This window comes from Hyperoodon ampullatus, assembly GCF_949752795.1.
Source record: "Hyperoodon ampullatus genome assembly, chromosome: 10".
Classification (NCBI taxonomy): domain Eukaryota; kingdom Metazoa; phylum Chordata; class Mammalia; order Artiodactyla; family Ziphiidae; genus Hyperoodon; species Hyperoodon ampullatus.
The window spans coordinates 31408379-31432913 of NC_136923.1; the positions used below are offsets into that span (position 1 = coordinate 31408379).

Below are 24535 nucleotides of genomic sequence, written 5' to 3' on the forward strand. Positions count from 1 at the left end.
AATGAGAGGAAATAATAATAATAACAGGGAGCATATGTATTGATTGCCAACCCAGAGGTGTCCTAAGAGGGATGTACTCACCCCAGAAGAGGTGTATCAAAAAGAATCAGCTGAGCTTCACACTATTTCCATTTATTTTTTTAAGCTCAACCATTTTCATTTCTATTTTTTTTGTGTGTATGTTTTATACCATACATACTATTTTAATATAGTTGTACATTTGTTTAATTTTATAAATAAACATATATTGGAAGGTACACACTCAAACACGTTCTGATAAAGGCACAAATCGTTAAGTTTGGAGACACTTAGTATAGCTGTTTGTCAGGTACTATGCTAAGCATTTGACATACATTATTTTAGTCCACCAAAAATCCCATGAGGTATACACTATGGTTCCATTTTATAGATTAAGAAACTAAGGCACAGAGAGATTAGGTGATTTGCCCAATCACATACAGCTGGTAAATGATGAAACCAGGGCCTGGACTCAGATATGTGTGGCTTAGCCACTGCAGCATTCTCTCTTGTTTTTCTGTCTTAGCACCTAGGGTTGTACCCCAGGCACAGTATAGGCTTGTGGATTAAATAAACACATCAAATGGCTGAATTAATCATACTAAGTACATATAAAAGCTTTATTCTTAAGAAAAATTTTGAAAATAAAATTTCCTTTTTCCTTGTAAAAGCATGTATTGTCAATGAAAGCCAAATAACATACCTATGTGACACGTTGGAATGTTTAGTTCCATTTCTTGACAGAAAAACTGAAGTGAAGGACAGCAAGTCACATGTTTACTATTGATCCCAAAGTCAAATGGCTAGTCTTGTTTTCACATCTGATTACTGAACTACTTTTTTTTAATTGAGGTATAATTCATGTACCATAAAGTTCAGGAGTTTTTAGTATATTCACAACATTCTATAACCACCACCACAGCCTAATTTCAGAACATTTACATCACCCCAGAGAGAAACCCCATACCCATTAGAGATCATTCCCTCTTTCCCCAGTCCCTGGGCAATCACCTGTCTCTCCTCTATCTCTATATATTTGCCTTTTTTGTATATTTCACATAAATGAAATCATACAATCTGTGACCTTTTGCTTCAGGCTGCTTTCACTTAGCATAATGTTTTCAAGGTTCATCCATGTTGTAGCATGTATCTTTATGGCCACTAATACTCCATTGTATGGATAAACTAAAATCCATTCATCAGTTGATGGACATTTGGTTGTTTCCACTTTGGGGCTGTTATGAACAATGCTGCTATGAACATTTGTGTGTAAGTTTTTGTATGCACATATATTGTCAGTTCTTTTGGATATATCCCTACAAGTGAATCGTTGGGCCACATGGCCCATGTTTAACATTTTGAGGAACCACCAAACTGTTTTCCAAAGTGGCTGCACCATTTCATATTCACAGCCAGTGGTGTATGAGGATTACAGTTTCTCCACATCCTCTCCAGCACTTATTACTGTCTATCTTTTGTATTATAACAATCCTAGTGGATGTGAATGTTACCTCATTGTCATGTTGATTTATTTTTTCTAATGACAGTGATGTTGAGCATCTTTTGTTTATTGCTCCCCTATTTCTTTGGAATTTAAATTATTTTTCTTTTCTTCTTTTTTAAAGTGTTTTTCATTGGAATATAAACTTTGTTTTTCTTCTTGTGATATCGGTTTTGTCCCAAGAACTCTCAAAGCATATTAAATACTCATGAAACCTCTTATTAGAGATTGCATGATTTCTCAGGGTGCCAAGCTGCTGGAGCCATGAACTGTAAGAATTTAAGTGAGTTTCCACTGGCAACTTTCCAGGAAATCTCCACATCACATTATTAGATCGCAAGCTTTCATAACCCCCAAGTTATGATGATGATTATGCTTTATTAAAAAGCTTTTAATGTCATAGAAACACCAAGAATTTTTTTTCCAAATTATATTTTCTTAACTTTTTACATCCCTATGAGGCAGAAAAGAAGGCAGTAGCCATCTCAAAGGATCTTCCAAGAAAATAAGTGTAGAGATTTGAAAATCTTAAAAATTCTAGTATGTCATGGAAAAAAACTTTTTGAGCATAATCACTGATTCTAGATGTACCAAAATATTTCGAGATTGTTTTCACGTTATATGCCAGTCCTGGATGTAAATCACACTGCTCATTCATATGTGATGCTAACATTTCAGCAATGTTGAAGTTAATGTTAGCTACCAAATTTGGTTTAAGCCAGAGAGAAAGGAAAGGGCTTGAAAATTCCATATGCCAGTTTCTTCCCTGTACATTGAAATAATATTTATACTAGCCTCTAAAGATTTGTAGTAGTAGTCTTGACAGATTACACATTTAGTGAAGTCCGTGTGAGTATAAGTGTTTATGGTAGCTCCAAGGTCTTTCTGGCTTTCAGACCTTACATGTTTTTATCTTCAGTTCATATTTTATTTGATGGCTTTTAACAGCATTAGTCATTCTCAATCTTACTGTAAGTTGGAGTTATTTGCTCATAATGTTCACACTGATGAAAATGATCAATTCTCTTGTAAACTGGACTTTTTTATGGAAAGTTATTTTTCTTTTTTAGAAACTGCTTTGAATTTTTGTTTATTTAGTCAATCCTCGAATACTGGTTGGGCACCAGATGTGAGAAATACAGTAAGACAGTCATGGTGCTTGCCTTTGTAGCACTCATAGATTACCTGTAGACTCCAAAAGCAGTTACATAGCTGCAATTGTGATAGCGCTAAAAATGAACACTCTAAGATTCGGTGAGAGCACATAATGTGGAGGAACTGATCCAGTTTGGGGTTGTCAGAAAAAGCTTTTCTGAGGAAGTGACACATAATTTGGGCCCTAAAGGATACCTAGGAATTAGCACATGGGGAACTAGCATGTGCACGGGCACCAAGACAAACATGAGTTCGATGCTTTTGAGGACCTAAATGAAGTGTGGCTGACACGTCAGGAGGAAAAGACAAGGCGAGGCAGCTGGCATAGGCATCATATAAAGGCATATTAAGGATCTGGGCCTCTGTCCATCGGAAGCCATTGAAGGGGTTAAGGCTGTAGAGTAGCATTTACTGGTAGCCCATAAAATTAAGAAAGGCCAAGTGACCCTTTGCCGTGTCACTTTCTTCTCTCTTGGTCAGGAATATGACTGGAGAAACTATCAACCCAGCCAGATGAGTGAATCCGAGTTGCAAATGCTAGCAAGCCTACGGCGGCAACAGAACGAAGAACTGGAGGACACTGGGGCTCCCCATGGCCTGAGCGCATCCCAGGTTGACAACTGTAATGTCAGCATAAGTACCAGCAGCGATGACACAACCACCTGGAACTCCTGCCTGCCACCCGTGAGTCCAGGGTTTTGCGTCTTTGTTTACTGCCTTTGTCACAAAGCCCAGCCTTGCCTGGGAAAACTAGGGCCAAATGAGGACACTCCTATGAAATCTATTCTGAAATAGTGTTTTAAGTCTGGGGACATTGTCTTGTCTTAAATCGTCTTATTTACCTTCAGATAAGGTATGTTCATTGTGTGGTGATATATAAAACCATACACTGAAAGAAAAAGAATAATTTTACTGTAGACTCTGGGTATCTCATTGTATCCCCACCTCCTAGCACAAGCTCTGGCACGTAAAGCAGGCTCAACACTTGTTAAAGAAGTGTCTGTTAAATGAACGAACAGAAAGGAGGAGACTATAGATATATGAAGTATTGGTTCGTATATGGCAGCAGCAAAGAACCTTCTGTTCAAGTCACCGGATTTATGCTGACTCCTCCCTGTGCCTAAGGGCCATGATAGGCACTGCATATGCTTCAGCAGCTTGTATTTTCCTATATGTTCATACAGTTAAAGCCCTTTCAAATATGGCCCATCATTCTCTCTATAGACCAGCAGACGGCCTGAAGCAGGCCAAAGTCTTCCTGTTTTTCAGGTGAAGAAACTAAATTCTGGGCTCAAGCTTCCATACCTGGTCAGTGGTAGAGCCCAGAGCAAAGCCCAGTGTCTTGACTCAGTCCATTCTCCTCTATGATCCTCAAGGATCGTATGGTTTAATTGGAAAGACAAAGCAGAAACATCCACGGAACAGTCCTGTGCAACGTAAGAAATGTCATGAGACAGAATAATAAAATCATTATTATAATAATGGTAATTAGAGCTACCATTTCTTTAAGCACTTAAAAACATTTTAAGATCTCCATAGGCCGAAGGAACATTTACTTATAATGCTACATTCAACATCAGATCAAACATATTAAAATGCACTTTTCATCCAACAGTAAATATAACTTTTTTACCAGACAATTTTTGAAAGGAAATATAAAATGGTGCAACTTTGATTCATGCTTATATAAAATTACATAAAGGTTGAGTTTAAGTGTAGCTGATGGTGGATATGTTATGTTTTAAGTATTTAGTTAAATATCAATTTTTCAGTTTTCTTTTTCTATTTTAAATTTTTTTTCCAGATCTCCAACTTCTTTGTAGATGTTAGAAATCTCAGAGGCCCTGACACTGAGCCTTGTGTTTCTAACTTACTCCTTACTGCTATCCTATGTGGTAAGCACTATTGAGTTCCCATTTCCAGATGAGAAAATTGAGGCTCTTGAGTAAAGTGACACAGAACTAGTTTGGCATGACTCTCAATTCTAAGCTTCTAAACACCATGATATGGTGACTTCTTGATCTGTGACTTAATTGTCAAATGAGTGCTACCAATATCTAGCAGAAGTTGAGATTTCTGCTTTGGAGAAAACTTACAAGTCTTCATGGAGGAGGAATTCAAATTGGTTCTAAGTAGATGTGGGGGGAAAAATGATATTAATTTTTCCTCAGGGTTCTTTTTTCCCACCTTGCCCACTCTCCAGGTTTCTCTTGCCTTATTTAGTTGTGCTTTCATTAAACTGAATGATCAAGCATACATAACACCTCAAGCAGCCTTGGTCCCAAAGAGTATCTATGCACCCAGCAAAAATACCCCTGTGTGCTAGTTACTCAGAGTATTCTTATAGCCAGGGCTAAGAACATAAGAGTAAGTTGCAGATTTTTGCCAATGCAGTTTACAATGGAACTGAAATATTCCTTTCTTATAAAATATTTCTTAGCAGTCATTTAAACCAAAAGTAAGAAAGAGAACAGTGGCCTCCTGAACAAGGTCATTCTGTCATGAAGTAGCTCAGAGACCCAACATTACAAAGGGCAAGCTGAGAAATGATTATTTAAGACTGAAAAGGCTGAACTCTTGGTTGCCCTGGGTACCATGTCCTCATCACTGTCCTGTTCTGGGAAGGACTGAAGTCCTCATGCATGATGACTACTTTGCTCTAAAAGTACACAGCCAAAAATAACCATTGGTAATGAACTTAATAACACCTCTATTTGACCAAATGAGAAATTGAAAACAGTTTATTTTTTTAGACAGAGAAAATAATTGAAAAACCTACCTTTGGTATTCATAAGATATGTTTATTATTACATCAAATTCAGTCTATTTTCAATGTTGGAACTATCACCAAATGGAAAAGTGCGTTCCTTAATGAACTCTGCATCTTGTTGCTCATATAGAGTTTAAATAGAGCAGTTTACAAGAACCACTATGGTGTTTCTGGGAGCTCATGACTTTCTCTTTAGAAGTTGTACCAGGGCAGTGAAAAAGAAGAAATGAAAGAAGACATAACTTTATCACAGTGATATCCTGCTTTTCTTGTATCACAGTGATAGCACCATCCTCCATGCTGATCCTCCACACTGACACTTCAACAAGAAATTTAGAAGACATCTCCACTTCTCCCACTCCTTCATTTCCCATACCCAGTTGGTCTCCAAATCCTGAGAATCCTCTCTCCTTTTTACATCTTAACCCTCCCTATCTAATACCATAGCCCTGGCGTTTCATTTCTTATCCAACTCCCTTCAGCAGTTTCCTAATACTAAGGTACCTCCAGTCTAAGCACTGTAGCCTGATGGTTAGAAGCATCGATTCTGAAGTCAAATAGCCAAGGTTCAAATCCAAGCTGTGTGACCTTGTAAAGCACTTGGCACTGTATCTGAGATATAATAAGCAATTAATAAATTAAGATTAGTTGTCATTATTATTCACACTAGTTATCTTCTAAAGCCCAGATCTGATCTGATCTCTTCCCTGCATGAAGTCCTTTCATAACTCCCCATTGGCTCTTTAGCCTGGCCTACAGGGCCCCCCATGATCTGAGACCTGCCCCCCTTCCAGGCACATCTCTCACTGCTCCCCACCTTTCACTCCATCCTTTAATCCCAGTTCCCTAAGGGCACTCTGCACATATCCTTGTACCTGATTATCCCTTAAGACTTAGCTCCAAAGCCTTCTTTAACCCTTCTCCAGGCCTCATTGAGAGACACAGCTTCCTTTCTGCCACAAGAGCCGGGACTATCTCCATGCTACCTCTCAGCACAACCTAGCTTATCTGTCCCACGTAAATTCACTCCACGTATTTTTTTTGAGTGGTACAATATGCTGTGGACTCCAAGTTCTGAAAGGAGCAGAACTAATTCTCTCCTTTAACAAGATAACCTCCTCTTTGTGCTTTTGTTTCTCCATCACCTTGAATAGGACTTGAAATGAATTTTTACTTCCCTCATAATCACTACCCATCCCCCACCCAACAACACTACTGCATACTCTAGCTACACTTCAGCTTGCCCATCACTGTCATGCCTTTTGTCCACATCATGTCAGTGATGCCATTGCCCATACCCTTTCCTCTGCCTGGAGACCCTCCATCCCTCTTCTCTACACTGAACACTCCTGTTTTCCAAGGCCCGACTCAGATGTCCCAGCTTCATGAAACCCTCCCTCCTGCACAGAATTGTTTTCTTCCTTCTCTGGTTCCTGTTATCTTCAGGTTCAGTGATAGCACTTACCAAATCAGGTAACCATTATCAGCGATATCCCTCAGGCCTGGTTGTGATCCCCTTGAAGGCAGGACTGGCACAGAGCAGACACAGGACTGGCACAGGACTGGCAGGCAGCACAGAGCCTGGCATGAGGTCACTCTCAGTAGCTGCTGGTTGTTAGTTGTTGGTTGAATAAATCAATCAATAATATTAAAAGATTCCTTTTTGGGGCTTCCCTGGTGGCGCAGTGGTTGAGAGTCCGCCTGCCGATGCAGGGGACACGGGTTCGTGCCCCAGTCCAGGAATATCCCACATGCCGTGGAGCGGCTGGGCCCGTGAGCCATGGCTGCTGAGCCTGCATGTCCGGAGCCTGTGCTCCGCAACGGGAGAGGCCACAACAGTGAGAGGCCCGTGTACCACAAAAAACAAACAAACAAAAGATTCCTTTTTTACTCTAAAGTAAGGTCGTTACATCAAAATTCCAAAATAAACATCAGCTGTGCTTTGCTTAAATAAGTCCTGAATGATGCTAGTAATATTTTACATTTAAGATTTGATAAATGGATATTAAATATACACACAAAGAAAAAATCTCCCTCTGGGCAGGACTTGGTGACCAGTAGTTTAGAAAGAAGATTTAAGCAGGTCACATTCAGTTTGGCATCTTTACCTAATGACTTTAGAAACACCACAGTCAAACCAGGAAGCCAACACAGAGCAAAATGCAGTCTTTAGCAAAATCTATTGTGTTTACTGCAAGCTTTGGTTTCTCAGCTTTCCTCAGCATCTGTACAGTTCAGAGTAATATGTACTGTTTAAAAGGTGTTTAGATATAATAAATTAGTCATTTTAAAGTGTAATTAAATGTAACCATATTTCTCATAGCAAATTTGCTTTTGTAGGCATCTCTTGCTAAATAAATCAAGCCTACTGAGAAAACCATTGGCCTTTGACAGACAAATTTTTCAGTTTCCAACTTAGAACCAAATTCAATTAAAACAATACTTTACAACTTCTGTGGAAACCAGGCTACAAGTAATCAATTTTGGAGGGTTCTGTTAGGAGTAGCCCTCATGAGATTTATTCAAAAACTGGGCTCTAGGCAGCCTTAGGAAGAAAACTAGGAATTAGTTATAATGGATTCTTAAGTGAATTTTATTTTGGTGAAGGATTTTGATTGACAGTAGCATAAAACTATGTCTTGAGGGGTGTGTGTGTGTGTGTGTGTGTGTGTGTGTGTGTGTGATGTGGTTTCTTTTTAGGAAGAGGAATAGTTGTTAATAGAAACAGCTTCAAGTGATGACCAAAAGAATTTAGACTCTACATCAGCCAACCTGGGCTCAAATCCCAGCTCTGCCATTTGCTAGCACAATCACCTATAAAATGGGAATAATAAAGGCCCTTCCTTGTGTTGGCATGGTGGGAATTGAATGTGTACATGGAATGCATGTGCCCAGTGCCTAAAAGAGTAGGCTCACACTAACTGTAATATGCTGCTCCCCCAAAGATGTTTTCCTCAAAGGGCCACTTGAGTGGTCAGAAAAGATTTCTAGGATATTTTCCCTTTTAATGACCACTGAGAGCTGTAAGAATGGGCAGAGGTTCTGTTGTGCTTGTTTTGATGTGAGCTTAACCATTAGAATTCAGACTGACCCCTCAGAGCTTGACAAATAAACTCATTATTTCAATATTTCATTATTTCTCAGTCCCACCTCTAACCTAGATTCAAGAAAAGTATGCCTCATATGCATGCTACCCTGTCAGCAGATGCCTCAAAGCCATCATTCCTTCAAGTTAACAATTCCCATAACCTAATATCAAGCACATAAGACTCCTCAGCTTGTTAAAAAAAAAAAAATCCTCACATGTATCCATCAACATGGCACACTGCAGAGCATGGTATCTGGAGAAAAACGAGGCAAAATGCACTTAATAGGATTACAGGCATATGGTGAGGTTCTCCACAAGTTATTTATGGTCTTGATTAACCTTGCAACATTTTTGCCATTTTCATATGTTTTACGTAACAACAGAAAAATATTGCCTTTACCTTTTAACATGGCAGGATTATCTTATCTCCTGTCCTTTAATTTAACCTTCAATTCTCTCCCTCACCCCAAAATTTCTAGTAGCTTGATCATGGAAAAGCAAAGCTTTTTGTGCTCGGTGGCAGTTAATTTCATGTGAGTGTAGTTTTTCCAACACTAGTGCATAGCAACAGCACCACCAAAAGGACAAGGTCCCAAGTTTCTAGGATCTGTTCCATTTTTTGGCTCATCAACATATCAGTGTTTTACATGATGATTGCTGGTTGCTATGTGTCCAATATGTAATACATTGGCATTTCAGGCTCTTTATAGGTAATAGGTCTTAATTTGTTCTGGTCTATAGATTCATTAACTTCTTAGCTCTCTTTGGGTTTGAGTTTTCTTTTAATGCTCCTGAACTAAAAACGTAAGTAGTTGATTGTGCTAAGCTGCAGATAAATCAGATGAGCAGCTGTTCTTTATACCACCATAGAAATAATATACAAAAATTAATATCAGAGTCAGTGTAATATCTGTGCTGTCAGGAGAAAATATTGAAATGTGCGAGTTGTTCTGTGTTTAGTGACTATGAAAGTCACCCCATGAAATAAACTTTTCTCATTCTTAGAGTATTGTCTATTATATCTTATGTTGCCCCAAATTTAACAATGTGGCAAACTTATTTTCTTTAATTTTAAATATATAGTGACATGTCATAAGAATGAAATCAAATTAATTTAATTTATGGCAAGGAGATAGTCTTATATATATCAAAGAAATGTATTTCAGGACTACTTTTTCTTCCTGCCATTAACTGAACTGAGTTTGTCATACTTGTTATTCAGAAACTTAGGTATTCACCACTTTAGGTGAACCCCTGAGCTGGGTTAAGCACTACAGCTTACTGGTTTAGAGGGTAAACTATGGAATCAGACTGCCTGGGTTCAAATTCTGGCCCCACTATTTCCTGACTGACATGACCTTAGGTTAACACCCAGTGTCTGAATTTCCTCCTCTGTTAGATGGAGTTGTTAATCCTATCTATTTCATAGAATTGCTGTGAGGATCAAATGAGATAATACCTATCAAGGTTTTAACACAGAATAGGTACTCAATAAATATCAGTTACTGCTATTATTATTGTTGTCATAGTTATTTGTAGGAGTTAGTTATTATTCCTTTGCTGCTTCTTATGGAACTCTCTAAATACAGCTGAATTCCAAAATCAAAAAATCAATTTTATTTTTTTAACTTGTGCTTTCATGGAATGTTACCTACCTAGAATAGCAGAAATAGGTTTACTACTGCACAGGTACAGAAATGTATCTATTCCATTCGTGGATGGGGACATCTGGCTTCAGAAGCCCATCTGTTCCCCCTACCTCCACCCCACCATGTTCAGAGAGCTTTTAGAAGCCATTAGGCACATTCCCATTTATTCTGATTTGGGCCTGGGAAAGCAAAATGACATCATTGAAGTGAAAGCTCTGCCCTTTGAAAGCATCACAGCAAAGTTATGGGAACTGAAATATCTTGAAGGAACCTTTTAGCTGCATCATTGCCATATCCCTTCCTGTCCCTGAGTCTGATTATGAAATTGGGAGACATGTACAGAGAAAGGGAACTGGGACCACCCAGTTTTGTATTGTACCCACTTCAAAGGAAGACTTGCATCCTTCCCCAACAGAGTCATTAGCAATTAGGGTTTATAAGTCAGTTTATAGCAGTTACATGTATGAGTCAGAATGCTCTGCCATGATTTGCTATTATTCAATTTAAATTGGCTATTGAATAAAATATTTGGGGGTAAAAACTTGGTAATTCGTTTTCAATAGTAAAAATTAAGTTAAGGAATTGGACATTCAGAGCGAGTTCTACTACCCTACAATTATTTTTAACTGAATTTTTTCATTTACCTTTCTGTCTATTCATGTCAGCAGTCCTTACTACTTCAAAAAGTTTCCACTGATTATTTTTCTGTTTTCTAACACTTAAAAATCACTGTGAATGTGAATCTTTTATTTTAGGATCTGTTTTATATAAACATGAGCAAACATGAAAGGGCCAGTCTATGTAGTCTAAGTAAGAACTCGGTCACAAACCAAATAGGATTCTGTAACCATTTCTGTTCTCCAGAGACTGGAGTAAGTCATTTGGAATAAGGGGGTTAGGGACAGGTATAAAATACAATTATCAGTATAAAATTAAGAAAATGGAAATTTGCCTGAATATCAGGACTATGATGCTTAGAGAGTTATTTAAATGCCTCTAAAAGTAAATAGGCAGAGATCCATTCACTAGAGGCCTGAGTACAGGTGAAATTGTGGACGAATACTAATGAATGTATTATCGGGAGTATTTCTGCACCACTGTGAGTTTGTCTGGAGAACCTGTTAGTCCCCTTGCTTACTAATTCCTTTTTTGCTGTGAAATAATAAAGCCTAAATCATAGAACTAAATTTCACTTGCAAATTGCTGGAAGTGTTATTTCTCCAGTGAGATCAAATATGTCTTATGACATGTTTTTCCTTCCACTGTTCTCCCAGCTGTTTTTTCTTATTACTGAAATGGTGATGCATTGATATTGGTTCAATTACCAAAGTATCTGAGTACATTCAAGTTCATGGGGCATCACAGATAGGCTAAGTGACTGTGATTATTAGACAGGGTGTTTGATTTAAATTAAAGGAACACTTGCAAGAGATTATTCATAGAGGAAGACAGTTTAAAGAATTCCCATCACCCATGTCATTAATATTTTAGGACCCATTAAAATAAGGAATATGTGGAAAATAAGGAATATGTGCCTTTTATGTACAGGCATCATTGCTACACTCTTTTCTTCAGTTGGGGTCAGCACTCTGGGTCCACATTATGGCTGAGAAAACCTTAATGCCAAACCCATTAGGTAAGGAAGTAACAGAAGCCCTCTAAATGCAATTCAAAAATGTGTACCAAATTCCAAATTGTAATAAAATGAAAATGTTAAAAATGATTTTCATATTAGAATTACATGGCTGTTAACCACATAAGAAAAATACTTTGAGGTGATATTCAAAAAGAGAATTTCTATCAGATATAATGAAATTTTCTCCCTTTGTAGAACAAAGGAAAAACATCAAGCTCCATTGGAGGCAAGTGTTTAAAGCTTGCATGGAATGAAGCTGTTTACCTATGTTTTGAAAAAGGTAGTAACTTAAAGATTTCTTGCAGAGGGGGAAATTCAGATTTCTTATTTTTGTTAGGTATTGGCATCACTTTTTTCAGTTATCTGATTAATGCTTGAGGCTTTATTATACACTCAGGTAAAATGACCACCTTGACCTAAGATTTACATGTGTAATTCCAATAATGAAAATAGAGGACTTCCCTGGTGGCACAGTGGTTAAGAATCCGCCTGCCAGTCAGTGGACACCGGTTCGATCCCTGGCCCAGGAAGATCCCACATGCCACGGAGCAACTAAGCCTGTGTACCACAACTACCGAGCCTGCGCTCTAGAGCCCACGAGCCACAGCTATGGAGCCTGCACACCACAACTACTGAAGCCCACGCACCTAGAGCCTGTGCTTCACAACAAGAGAAGCCACTGCAATGAGAAGCCTGCGCACCACCTCAACGAAGAGTAGCCCCCGCTCGCCACAACTAGAGAAAGCCTGCACACAGCAATGAAGACCCAAAAAGAAAATAGAAGTTATCCTTGCAAACTTAGTAACATTGAGATATAAATATATATATTCTATATCTCCAGGTCTCCGGGTTATTGCTGATACTTGCTATACAGCATTAGTTCCAGGAGATGTCTTGTTTTGTTTTGTTGTATCTGGAAATAGCAACCTTTGTTAACAGTATAAAAATTCCACAAGGAGGAGGATTCCACACATGAACTTTAATTACACCATAGATGCTGTCTAATCCAGTGACTAGCCATTAAAATAACCTGTGTTTTCTTACATATACCACTTTGTTACTTGCTGGGTCTCCCAAACAGCCTTCGACTTTTTGTAAAAATAAACCAGCCCCTTCTTACAGGTTGTTTCTCAGGAAAAAATTACAGTAATGAGAGTGCATGTGAAAGTACCTGTAAGGAGCATTATGCTGATTAGTACCTCACAAATGTTTTGTCTTTTACAGCCTGTCAACCAGGGTCATCACTATCAGAAAGAAATGAATCCACCTTCTCCTTCTAACCCCCGGTAAGAATCATTAATAAGCTAAAATTTTTTTAAGATTATTTAGGAATTGACTGCATTTTTCTTGGTTTCATGAAATTGTTTTCCAGACTTCCAAAGGGCTTCCAAAGTTCTTTTCTATAGATGTCTTAATTCAGCCTACTTTTCTTAATCAGACTATGGTGTCATGGTTAATAGTGTAACTAGGTTTAAATAGCACTTCTGCCTTTTACTAGCTGTGGAACTTTGAGAAAATCATTTAATTCAAAGTAATTCAGGCATAATAATTACCTCATAGTATTTTGGGGAGGATCATATGGACTAATAATACATGAAAAATCCTTAGGACAGTTCCTGTCACATAACAAGCTCTCTTTAAGTGTTCATTTATTCAGTATTATTCTATTTGCATAGGTGTTTCATCTTAATAGGTCTTTGAAGTTTAGTACATTTTAGGCATGAATTTTTTTTGTATCACCTGGTGCCTTTACATTCATCAAGATAGCTAATATGAGTTCAAGTGGCCATTCTCTTTTTTCATAATTTCAGAGTTCATAATCTCAAAATTATTTTATTATTTCAAAAATGTCATTGACACATGAGTCATTTGACAATATAGAAGAACCTTATTATATTAGGCTCATTAGAGATAAGTGAATCTGAATTCAAGTTTTGAAATATATGTAGTATTATATGGCTTTCTAAAAATAGCTAAATAAGCTAGTTTATCAGTATAAGTCAATATCACTTTATTACTGTTTATTAAATACTAAGAATTTACTGAAAATCAGTCTATCTTGGGCTCCACCACAGGATCTTAGTTATTATAAGATTATAATAACTAATTATCTAATTAGTTATTATAATAACTAATGCACCCCATTATCTAAATGCATCTCATTATCAAGCTCTCTCACCTGAGACAGGCAGAAGGAATTTGTTAAATAAGAATACAGGGCTGTATCCTGGAAGCCAAGGGCAGCCAGGCCTCAGGAGGGATCTGAAACTAGGAACTAGAAAGCAGAGGGGCAGGCAGGCAGTATCCTCACTCCACCTCTGTTTGCTTCTTCCTATCTGCTCAATTCTTCTAAGCACCAGCTTTCTTTACTTCTCAGTCACATATAGCTGTCTTGAGTTTACATATTACATTTCAAAATACATGCTGAGGCTGACAGTCTATGTCTGAATCCCAGTTCCTACTTTCCAGGAGAAAGAATGTGATTGGCCTAGCTTGGGCCAAGTATCCACTTCTGGTCCAATCAGCAATGAAGAGCCAACCAACCAAGCCATGTAAAACTAACATGGCTACCAGGAAACCACATACATGGTTTACAGGACTTTTAATGGGGTCCAGAATATTCATGACATAGGTAGAGTAAGTGTTCTTTATTAGTAATCTCTTCTACATGTTCCTGGTCTATATACTTGATCTGGTCATTCTTGCATGTTACCTAGTAGGGGGAATTGTCACTGTCATAAATAAATATGATAAGGAGTTGAAAACTGAGTTTGTAATTTCAGTGTATATAAAAAGGTATTTAAACATTCTTCAAAATAGTTATCTCTTGATATGCGTATATGTCTCTTGCAATCTTGCAGCTCATCTAGATTTGACCAATAAACTCTTTATCTATATATGAATAAACTTTCAAGGTAATTGGAAATCCAACTTTGGTCCAAATTATAACAGTCACGACTTGTAAGCTGAGTAAATGAAAGTGATAGAAAGTGATGTTAGAAAGTGGAGCATTTTGTTTCAATAAAAGGAAAATGGGGACCTAATTTTCATCCTACTTCTGCCACTAACCCAGTGTATGATCTCAGACAAGCCTCTCAACCTGTTCAGACCTAATAATAAGAACACCCTCATGTGTAAAGGAAACGATTCAGTTACAAGCTCTCTGAGGTCACTTACAGATTTATGATTTTGTGACTTTGATGAGACTCATTATAGACTTTCCATATGAAAACCAGTTCCACTATTAAAGGGAACACTGCCCTATATAGGAAACATACCTCATATTATTGGATTAATTAATTAATGTTTAGATGTGGTAGTATTTGATTTTAAATATCTCTTTTAAAATTTGATTCCCAAAGATAGACTATAAGAAAATTCACCAGCTAAACAGACAGCATATTTTATTTAACCAATTAGATGTTCATTCATTTATGAAAAATTAATCTACATTTTCACATAATAAAATTAAAAGCCAAATTTCAAAGCAAAGAATAAAATGCTGCCAACACCATTTTCCAGCAGGTTATCCACCAGTTTCCTAGAAAATTATTATATGGCTGTTCAGAAAATCTACAGATTACATGGCTTAGCTCTTGGCTCATAAATCCAGTAGCTTGGAGAATTGGCAGAAAGGCATTATTGGACCATAAATAAAGAAGATGATAAAATTATGAGGTCAGCATAGATCATCATATAAAAATGGGATAAACTGAATCATGTAATACATGTGATTTAATTTAAAATTGAGAGCTATGATTCTTCTTAAGATTTGTATTATATTTCTTATAAATAGTATCCCATGCTTTAGACCCTACAATACAGAACTTTAAACTTAAACTTTGAAGTTAAAAGATACTAATAATGACTATTGAAAAAATAAGAAATAAAAAGGTAAGTCTCTAAGTCTACCCGCTTGGATAAACAAGCATCTCGCCTGAACCTTGTTGAAAGTTTGGTGTGCAGAAGCTCTGAACAACACATGAGAAGCAGGAAGGCTCTAGATTTCCTGAATTAAGTGTTGTTGTGATCAAAATAATGCAAACATGATGGGGATCGGGGACATATGTGTGCAGGTCCACCAAGAGGAGAGTATGATGGTGCCCTTTGGGAGGTGAAATGGCCACGTTAGCTTCAGTGAAATATCTGCAACTACTCCAGAGACCTAAGAACCTAAGATTTGTAAATTATATGTACTCATACCCACATATGTACATATTTAGAGAGTCAACTTTCAGTTAGCCTTATTAATGTAACAGAATAACCAATATCCCCAAGCTTTTTTTTTTTTTTTTTTTTTTTTTTTTTTTTTTTTGCGGTACACGGGCCTCTCACTCTTGTGGCCTCTCCCGTTGTGGAGCACAGGCTCCGGATGCGCAGGCTCAGCAGCCATGGCTCATGGGCCTAGCTGCTCTGCGGCATGTGGGATCTTCCCAGACTGGGGCACGAACCCGTGTCCCCTGCATCGGCAGGCGGACGCTCAACCACTGTGCCACCAGGGAAGCCCTCCCCAAGCTTTATTAATGTAACAGAATAACCAATATCCCCAGTCTTTTATTTGTATTTTATTCTGGAAAGATTTTTATTTCTGTACCGTAATTACCTTCTTAGTTTTATATGTTGATGAGTAAAGTTAAAGATAGTATGCAGTCCACGAAGCAGACAAATTTGTGTTTTGAAAAGTTATCTCTAGGGTAAAAATGGCTAAAACTCTGCATATATTCATATAGTGGTTTCCTTAGAGTAAAAGAGTTCACTTGCACTCATAGGGCAATGCTTGATATTGGATGGAGGGTGGGATACAATGTTAGTCATTTCCTGAGAAGTTTGCAATCTGGGGATTGAAATACACATGGTTCACCAAATCATATTCCCTTGTGTGTCTAGATTTGCAACAAAGCCATTTCCCCTTGCTTTGGTAGGCATGGGGGACGGGGGTGATATTTCCCACTATTTTTGCCTAACATACCGATGGACACTTAGCATCTCAGTTGCTGGGGCCCTTGCTTCCATTGTTCACCCACACTGCCTCGTGGGGCACTGACAGCTTGTACGACAATGTGCAGAAATGGCTAACATAATCTAATACAATTTAAAGGAGTATTGGGAGGAGGAAACAATTTCACAGTTCATTCATGTTGAGAAATGTTTCCTAGCATGTAAACTTACATGCTGCCAAACTGAGCAAAATGGATGCTGTTCACAGTCTTCAGTCATTTATTTTAAAATGCCGTCTATTGGTTTGCGGGGTTTAGAGCTGTCCCTTAGGCACATCTATGTATGGGTTCATGTAGGTTCTTCAGAACAGCTCAAGATATTTTTGCTCAGGAACGGGTTTTATAAAGTAAGCTGTGATTACATTCTGGTTGTCTGTTCATATGGATGGAGTCTATAACTAGTCTTGCATTTCAAATGATGATTACGCTTGCTATTTTTACAACTCATTGGAAGATTAAGGGGGGAGGAGGGAAGGTAGTCAAAGGCTCTGTAAGGTTCCAAATGTTTATGGAAATAAACAACATAGAAAATAATTCTAGACTGACCAAACAGGCATGAATGGCATGGTTTTCTTTCTAACGTGTTTGCTTTATGATTTAACATTTATCCATAATTTTTTAAAATGTCCTTGCAGATTGTGTTAGGGCTTGAATCCTTTGCAGCCTTGCCACATGTTTGTGTGATGTGAACACACTTATAACTATAATTATCCGATAAACCCCTGTAGACTTTGACAGATGATTAATAATCACTGACCTCGATTCACACTGGCTCAGCCGACCTGACCGAGGCTAGCTGGCCTGTCACTGTAACCTACAGGCACTGCTCTGGACTGATCACGGTGGCTTCATTTATCTTTTCTCTCCAACTGTCAGGAGATGAGCTTCTCCTCTATTGCTTAAGGTTTTTTTCCCCCACCAACACAGGAGAGAAAAAATGTATAAACAAAATTAAATACAGAACTTGTATGTCATTTTCCTCTTCAAATGATTAAGTTTGGATGATTTTAAAACAAGTCAGATTTTTAACAAATATTCCTCCTTAGACCAAAGCACAACAGAGGTTTTCCTGATTAACTGTGCACACAGTTTCTCTAAATGTAGTGTTGTTGTTTTCTACTACCTATATTTTGGCATTAAATCTTAATGATTTGTTTGTAAAACCAAAGACAGCAGTTTTTACTTTCATCATTTCTATTGTTAGGTGTACCGAGGAAAAGCTACCCATATTGGTGCCTCTCCTTTCATCATCCCCTTCCCACAAATTCACACCTGCTCATTGTAGGGAAGTGACTTTCCATACTCAGATTCCTCAGGTCTGATTTAAGATCCTTGACTGAGGACCTGTCATGCTGTTCTCCAGGTTCCCTAGGGACAGAATGGTGTCTCTCCTCCCTGTGACGCTCAGCACAGCCTGGCTTGGGTGGGGGCTCCATCAGAATGTGAGCTGAGGGAGGGAGCAGGGAACTATGCCCACATACCATGGAGAAATGAAAATCTTCATCCTAAATGTTAACCAGTTAAGTTTCAAATATTTTCCTGCATCCTTGCAAGAGTTTCCCACTTCCTTTTCTGAAAATGGAAGGACAATAGTATTGCTTTATTCACTACCAGGATAAAATTGTGTTTTGTGAAAGGCCCTTGTATGGACAGTTTAAATCTGATTTTCATGTATGTTCCACTTCCTACCAACCCAGAGATCCATAGACACTGGTAACCATTAGAATGGCCCTAATCTTTAATACATAATATAATATGTATTATTTATACAATCTCTTTATTAATAGCTTCCAATACCTTCTATATTCTAATGTCTCTCAAAATTATATGTCCAATCCTGACCCTCCTCTGAATTCCAGACTCATCTGTCCAAGCTGCCAATTTGACAGATATCCAATCCACTTGGATCTCTAATGTATACCTCAAATCCATTGCCAAACATAACTTGGTTTTCTCTCCCTCTACACACATCTGTTCTTTCTTCAGTTTTCTCCATCTCAAAAATGCCACCATCATTGCCCTTTTACTAAAGTCAGAAACCAAGAGCATTCCCTGGTTTCTCTCTCTAACCCACCCATGTCCAGCCTCAGAAAGTTGTACTGGTACACCCTCCGACCATGGTATATGCCAGGTCCAGCCAGTGCTCTCTCTTTACTGCTACAATCCTAGCCATGTTGCCATCATCCCTCACCTGAACAAATACCATAGCTTCCCACCTGCTTTCTCTGCTCCTTTGGCCCCTACAGTCTATTCTCCACTCAGCAACCAGAGTGGTATCGATACACCTAAATGGGCCTGAAATGTCCCCCCGTGTAAAACTTCCCAAAGGTTTCCCTCTGCTCTTAGGGTCAAGTCGTGCTCCTTATCCTAAATGCCCACCACTCAGATCGTGTTCTGTACCTTTGTGCACCTTGCTCACTATGGATCAAATACCACCGTCCTGCCTCTTTTTCTCAAATACTCCAGGCTTGGTTTCACCATAAGAGCTTTGCATGAGATGGCCCCTCCGCCTGGCATTCCCTACCCTAGAAAGGACATAGCAGCCTCTTCCTGTCTTTCAGATCTCCATCTAAATGTCATCTCCTCAGAGAGCCCCTTTCTTAGCATCCAACCTGAAGTAGCCCCAGGCAGCCTCATTACATTATCTTTTTCGTTTTTACCATAGTACATTTCACTACCTGATATTTACTTGCTTGTTGCTTGTTGTCTACACACACACACACACACACACACACCTCCAGAATATGCTAGAATGTAAACTGCATGAACATAGGGCCTTTATCTCTCTTGCTCACTATATCCCTAGCTCCTCAAACAGTGCCAGGCACAAAGGAGACACTCAAGAAATGTGTGCTGAATTCATTAAATCTCACCTCACAAAAATGACTTTCCCTCATCTCTCTACACTAGCTACATCGTTGCGTACTTAACTGCTAGCTGGAACCCAGGAGCACCTGTATACTTTTCTCCCTTGAGGGTGTCTAGAACCTGGCCCTGTTCCCACTTGTAATAAATGAAATCTCTCTCATGAATCTGTTTTAAATCATCCCTCAGAAGATGTGCACAATCTAAAGTGTCTGACAAATGTATCATTTTAAAACTTTAAATAGAGACTTTTGTATTGAATTTGAGAATTTTCTCTGTATTCTTACTGGAAGTTGCTTATCCGTATTTGCCTATTCATGCCCATTTCATGGAGTGAGGGTGCCAACGGCTAGAAATCTGCTTGGGTTGGCACTGCTGTCGAATATGTACTTAACCCTCACCAATTAACAGAATCTGGATAGGCAAATGGAAATGAAGAAAAAAAGGTATATATGTATACAGAGAGAGAAAGAGAGAGGACGAATCTGAGCCTATGGTGCAGGTACCCTCTTGACCCAAGTGGCTCCTTGCCCTTCATGCTTCTGGAGGGGTCCTCAGTTCACTGGTCTAAACTTCACAACAGACTTTAAAAACACCTGTACAAAGAGACTCAGCTGGGCCCCTTTCCTCCCCAGTCTACAGCAAAGGCCAGGCTTTAGCCTCTCTAGCCCTGCCCCAGTGAAAACCCGAGCTAAAGTCACCCTTGGTAGCAAATGGAATCCCTGGGGAATCATCCTGCTTCTCACCTCTGACCACTCTGAACCTAGGACCCCACCCTACACAACTTTAGGACGACCACTCTCCTTGGGTTTCAGAGGACCCAGCAGTTACCAACAGGGCCAGACAGCTGGCAGTCCCTGCCCCATCCCTTCTCCTTCCTCCTCTGCTCTTGGCACTTGGCCTGCCCAGCCCGTTTTCAGTCCTGGTTTGATCATTTATTCTACCAGAGCCCATTAGCTCAAGAGTGCATACCTGTTCAAATCACCCTGCCCCAGGCCCTAAGTACTTGTCGCCCCAAGCCCTAAGTACTTGTCACCCCAGAGAACTGGGTACCACCCCTACCCACTGGACCACTATTTCTTTGTATTCACTCTCTCCACTTGTTCATTCTGGCCCCGGGCACCCGCCAGTCCCCTCTGCAGCTTCTCGGTTGAGTTGCCTGCGTGCTCTCTGACCAGGTCTGTCAGGCCACTGGGGCTTAGCTCTTCAACCTGAGTCTCCTAATTTTCCAGCTGTACTCCATGAGAGAGTCTTCTGCCATTAGGGCTGAGGATATACTCATCAATATTTTAGGTATTGTTATGTTTCCAAAATTACAAATTCACAAAACCCATTTGCACAAGAGTTTCAGAACAACAGATTGCATCTTCTCCTCCCACCTCCCCAAAGCTTTTACATCCAAAATGATGGCTCCCTGAAGAATCTTAGCACTTTTAACTAGCAAAATGTGGGGCTCCTGCGATTACCCAGGCCTCCCCATTCACTGTTATCCATCCATATGATGAACTCAGATTATCTTTGGCCCAGGGTCCAGTGTAAAGAAGGTAACTACTAAAGCAGTTATTTACCATTCCAACTTTTTACAGTTTCAGCTTTTAATTAAAAGATTCAGCTTCCTCTTCTAGAGTAATGAGCACCTTTTTAAAAAAAATCGAAGTACTAATTCTAGTTTCTAACATTCACCTCTATTCTGTCTGAGGGGGAGGAGAGAGGAATGCAGGCTGAGGTCCAGGATAATGACTTGAACCTAAAATATGGAAGACCATGATTATGGTTAGATGGCCACAGCCAGTCACATCCGTAGACTCAATGCTCACCATTCACTTTGTAACCTAACGCAGAATAGCTTCCCTGGTTGTTTAAACACGAAATGACTGAAAGTGTGTTGCAGTTCATACCTTCAGTAATATTCAGTGAGTATTTTGAAGCACCTACTATGTGCAGAGCACCGTGGAGAGATGACTTTAACATTCCCCCTGCGAGCTTGCAGCCTCCCAGCACAGGCAGTCCACACCCTGCATATCAGCAAGGCTGTGTGTGAATGCTTTAAGAAAGGTGCCTGGGGGTGTGGGAGCATGGACCAAGCCTGGCACACAGAAATCACAGCCTTTTCCAAACCCGGTACCCACTCACAAACTCTGCTTTTGTTGGCAGTTGGTTCTACTTCTTCCCTGTAATTCTTTTGTTTCTCTTGTTAATGAAAAACATTACATTTTGAAATTAATTAAAGTTAGAACATAATTTTTCACTCTAGCAATATATTATGTTTACCAGAGTTTACAGCTTCATATTTTGCTGTTCATTACCTCATAAAAACCCACTCGGTATAATAAATATCATACAAGTCAAACGTCCAGCCTAATTTTAAAATTTCTTGAAGGAGAAAAGGCAAACAACTTTTAGCTCATTTGATTGGATTAACACTAACATTATTGTTCTATTGACTCTTTCTTGTCCATTCAGTAAAGACAAATCAGATGCACTTTGGTGCTTAGGACAGGAAAATGCTGTTGGGTATTGGGTGTATGCATGGAAGGAAATTATATATGTGCTGAAACAAGGCTGGTTAGAAGGCAGTTTCTCATATTTCGCGGTAAACGACTTGTTTGCTTTTGATTTTTGAGGCAATAGTGTCCTTTGTTTTATTATGTGAAAGCTTGGATTAGTAACAAGTGAAGCTAAATGGTGACTTGTAGATAATGAACTTTATGGCTTAAGATGAAAGGAAACTAGCTAGAATTTTACATATTCTCATATTTTTCAGTTCTTAATTCTCTTTATTTGCAGAATTTATAGACTAATAAGCAACTGAATTAAAGCAAGAAATGAGGGGAGGGTAAAATATCTTCTGTTGAATTAATAGTAAACAGTTTTTAAACAGCAGAACTATTTGTATTATCAAAATAACAAAGAACAAGAAACCTGAGATCTGGCCTGGCCTGAGGTTAATCAAAATCATGATAAAAATGAAGCTCTCAGCTTCAATAAAATCACAGTGTGGCTTTCAATCAAGTAGTGATGTTTATGCTAATGAAGTCCTGTCTTTGAGGGGGGCAATTCATCCTAAACTACTGGATGAATGGCTTTTTCTTTTTTTTTTTTTTTCCATATCTTTTTCTGTACATCAAGGGTTTGGAGATAGAAAGAGAGGATCTATTCACTGGCCACTAGTATTGCAAGAAAATTCCATTTTGGTCAGTGTTTTGACTTGGTGAAGGGTGCAATTACTTTGTATTTTACCATTTGCCCTCTTCCGACCTCTTTCACAGTACTTTTATTGAAACCTGAAATTGCCTTCATTTTGGAAATACTATCAAGTCACATTAAGAATCCAGAAAGTTTTGGTTTCTTCTGCTGAAATAATGGAAGAAATGGGAAACAAACAAGAACACCACCCTTGTGACATTCTCTAAATTTGCTTGTGATATTTTAAATTTCAGTGCTAGCCAAAAAGAAAGATACAGCAAGGCATACCGTAAATGAAGATATTATGTATTAGAGAAGGAATGAATCTGTCACTTTGACGGATTGTGAAGCAAAGAGCAGATTAACAGATTACTCAAAGTCAGGAGGCAGCTCAGCTTGAAAAATGTGCAGGAAATGATAAGTGCGGGTTTGTGCTGATTTAATGATATTTTTAAACTACAATAACACTCTGGTGGTATAATATAATAAAGCACTTTGCTTGCATTTTTAAATCATCAACATATTTCCAGTTTGACCTTAAGAAACATTTTGGACCATTCTCTATTAAAATATGTAGCTTTCGAATTAGAAAAAAAGTACCATCTAAAATATCACAGCAACGACCTTATAGGAAATCAGGAAATATTGTTGGCTTTTAAAATCAGTTATTTCCTAAACTAGCATTTATGATACAAATTTTAATTATGTTTCAAGCACCCTAACAACACATGTACTTTCTCTTTGGGCATTTAAATCACTTACAACAAGAAATTGTTATCTTCTAACAACCATTTCCAGTGAAACACCTCGTAGATGGCACTGATATGCCTTCATATTTTCATTGCAGGTTTTTAGTTTTGTGGTTAAGATCATGGAGTACTTATGAATAAAACTATTATATTTACCCACAGATAGTAGGTAAAAGTAGTTCAAATTTGAATTGAGTACTCTGAGTCATAGCAATAAGTAAGACAAATAACTTGCTTTATTTTATATGATTACAAATATGTATCAGAAAGCAAAACTTTTTAAGAGGTTTATATTTTTATATAAAATAAAATTAGAATTTGAATATCATACTCTTAGTTAATTTGACAGTGATGGACTGCCATTGTCAAGAATTTGCAGAGTAAAGTTTCTATAATGCACTTAAATGGTTTTTACTCTAGCATCTTCATATTCAAAATCTAATGTAAGGTTTCACTTGTTTCATATTATCTTCTCTCAGCTCACCAATGATAGCTTTTTTTTACATAATTAGGTACAGTGTAACTTGTAAGGGAGTAAAATATATTTTCTGTCTAAACGCTTGTATCTAACCCAAGTGCAAATATACTAATATTGCATGCCCAGGGCTTGAATCCCAGACATGATTATGGCTCACATTATGTTTTACATATATATAGTGAAGACTTTCATTCAACATGTTTTGTACATTTCCCCTCCTCTAATATATTAATACTCTCAACTTGGGGTAAATAAAAAAGCTAATGTAAAAAGGTAGTCAGTATTCTTCTTGAAAGAAATTCTGAAATGTATTGAGCAAAAGTTGTTTGCATGATTTCTGGTCTCCTTGCATATTTATGGTCTGCAGTAGTTACTAACACAATTTGCCAGATAGTCCCAGCTCTTTCAATCCCAAACCCATTGTTGGATTGCATTTCTAAGTC

General features: G+C 38.3%; 1 protein-coding gene across 4 annotated transcripts in view; it reads left to right on the forward strand.

Moving 5' to 3' along the window:
* CFAP20DC (CFAP20 domain containing) overlaps positions 1-24535 on the forward strand; it is a gene marked incomplete at both ends in the record, with an annotated part of 268246 nt that overhangs the window by 206053 nt on the left and 37658 nt on the right. For all 4 annotated transcript variants that reach the window (XM_079712102.1, XM_079712105.1, XM_079712103.1 and 1 more), the window contains 2 exons: positions 3155-3358; positions 13042-13103. In XM_079712102.1, coding sequence (XP_079568228.1) covers positions 3155-3358; positions 13042-13103 — 266 coding nt within the window. The remainder of the gene's footprint in view (positions 1-3154; positions 3359-13041; positions 13104-24535) is intronic.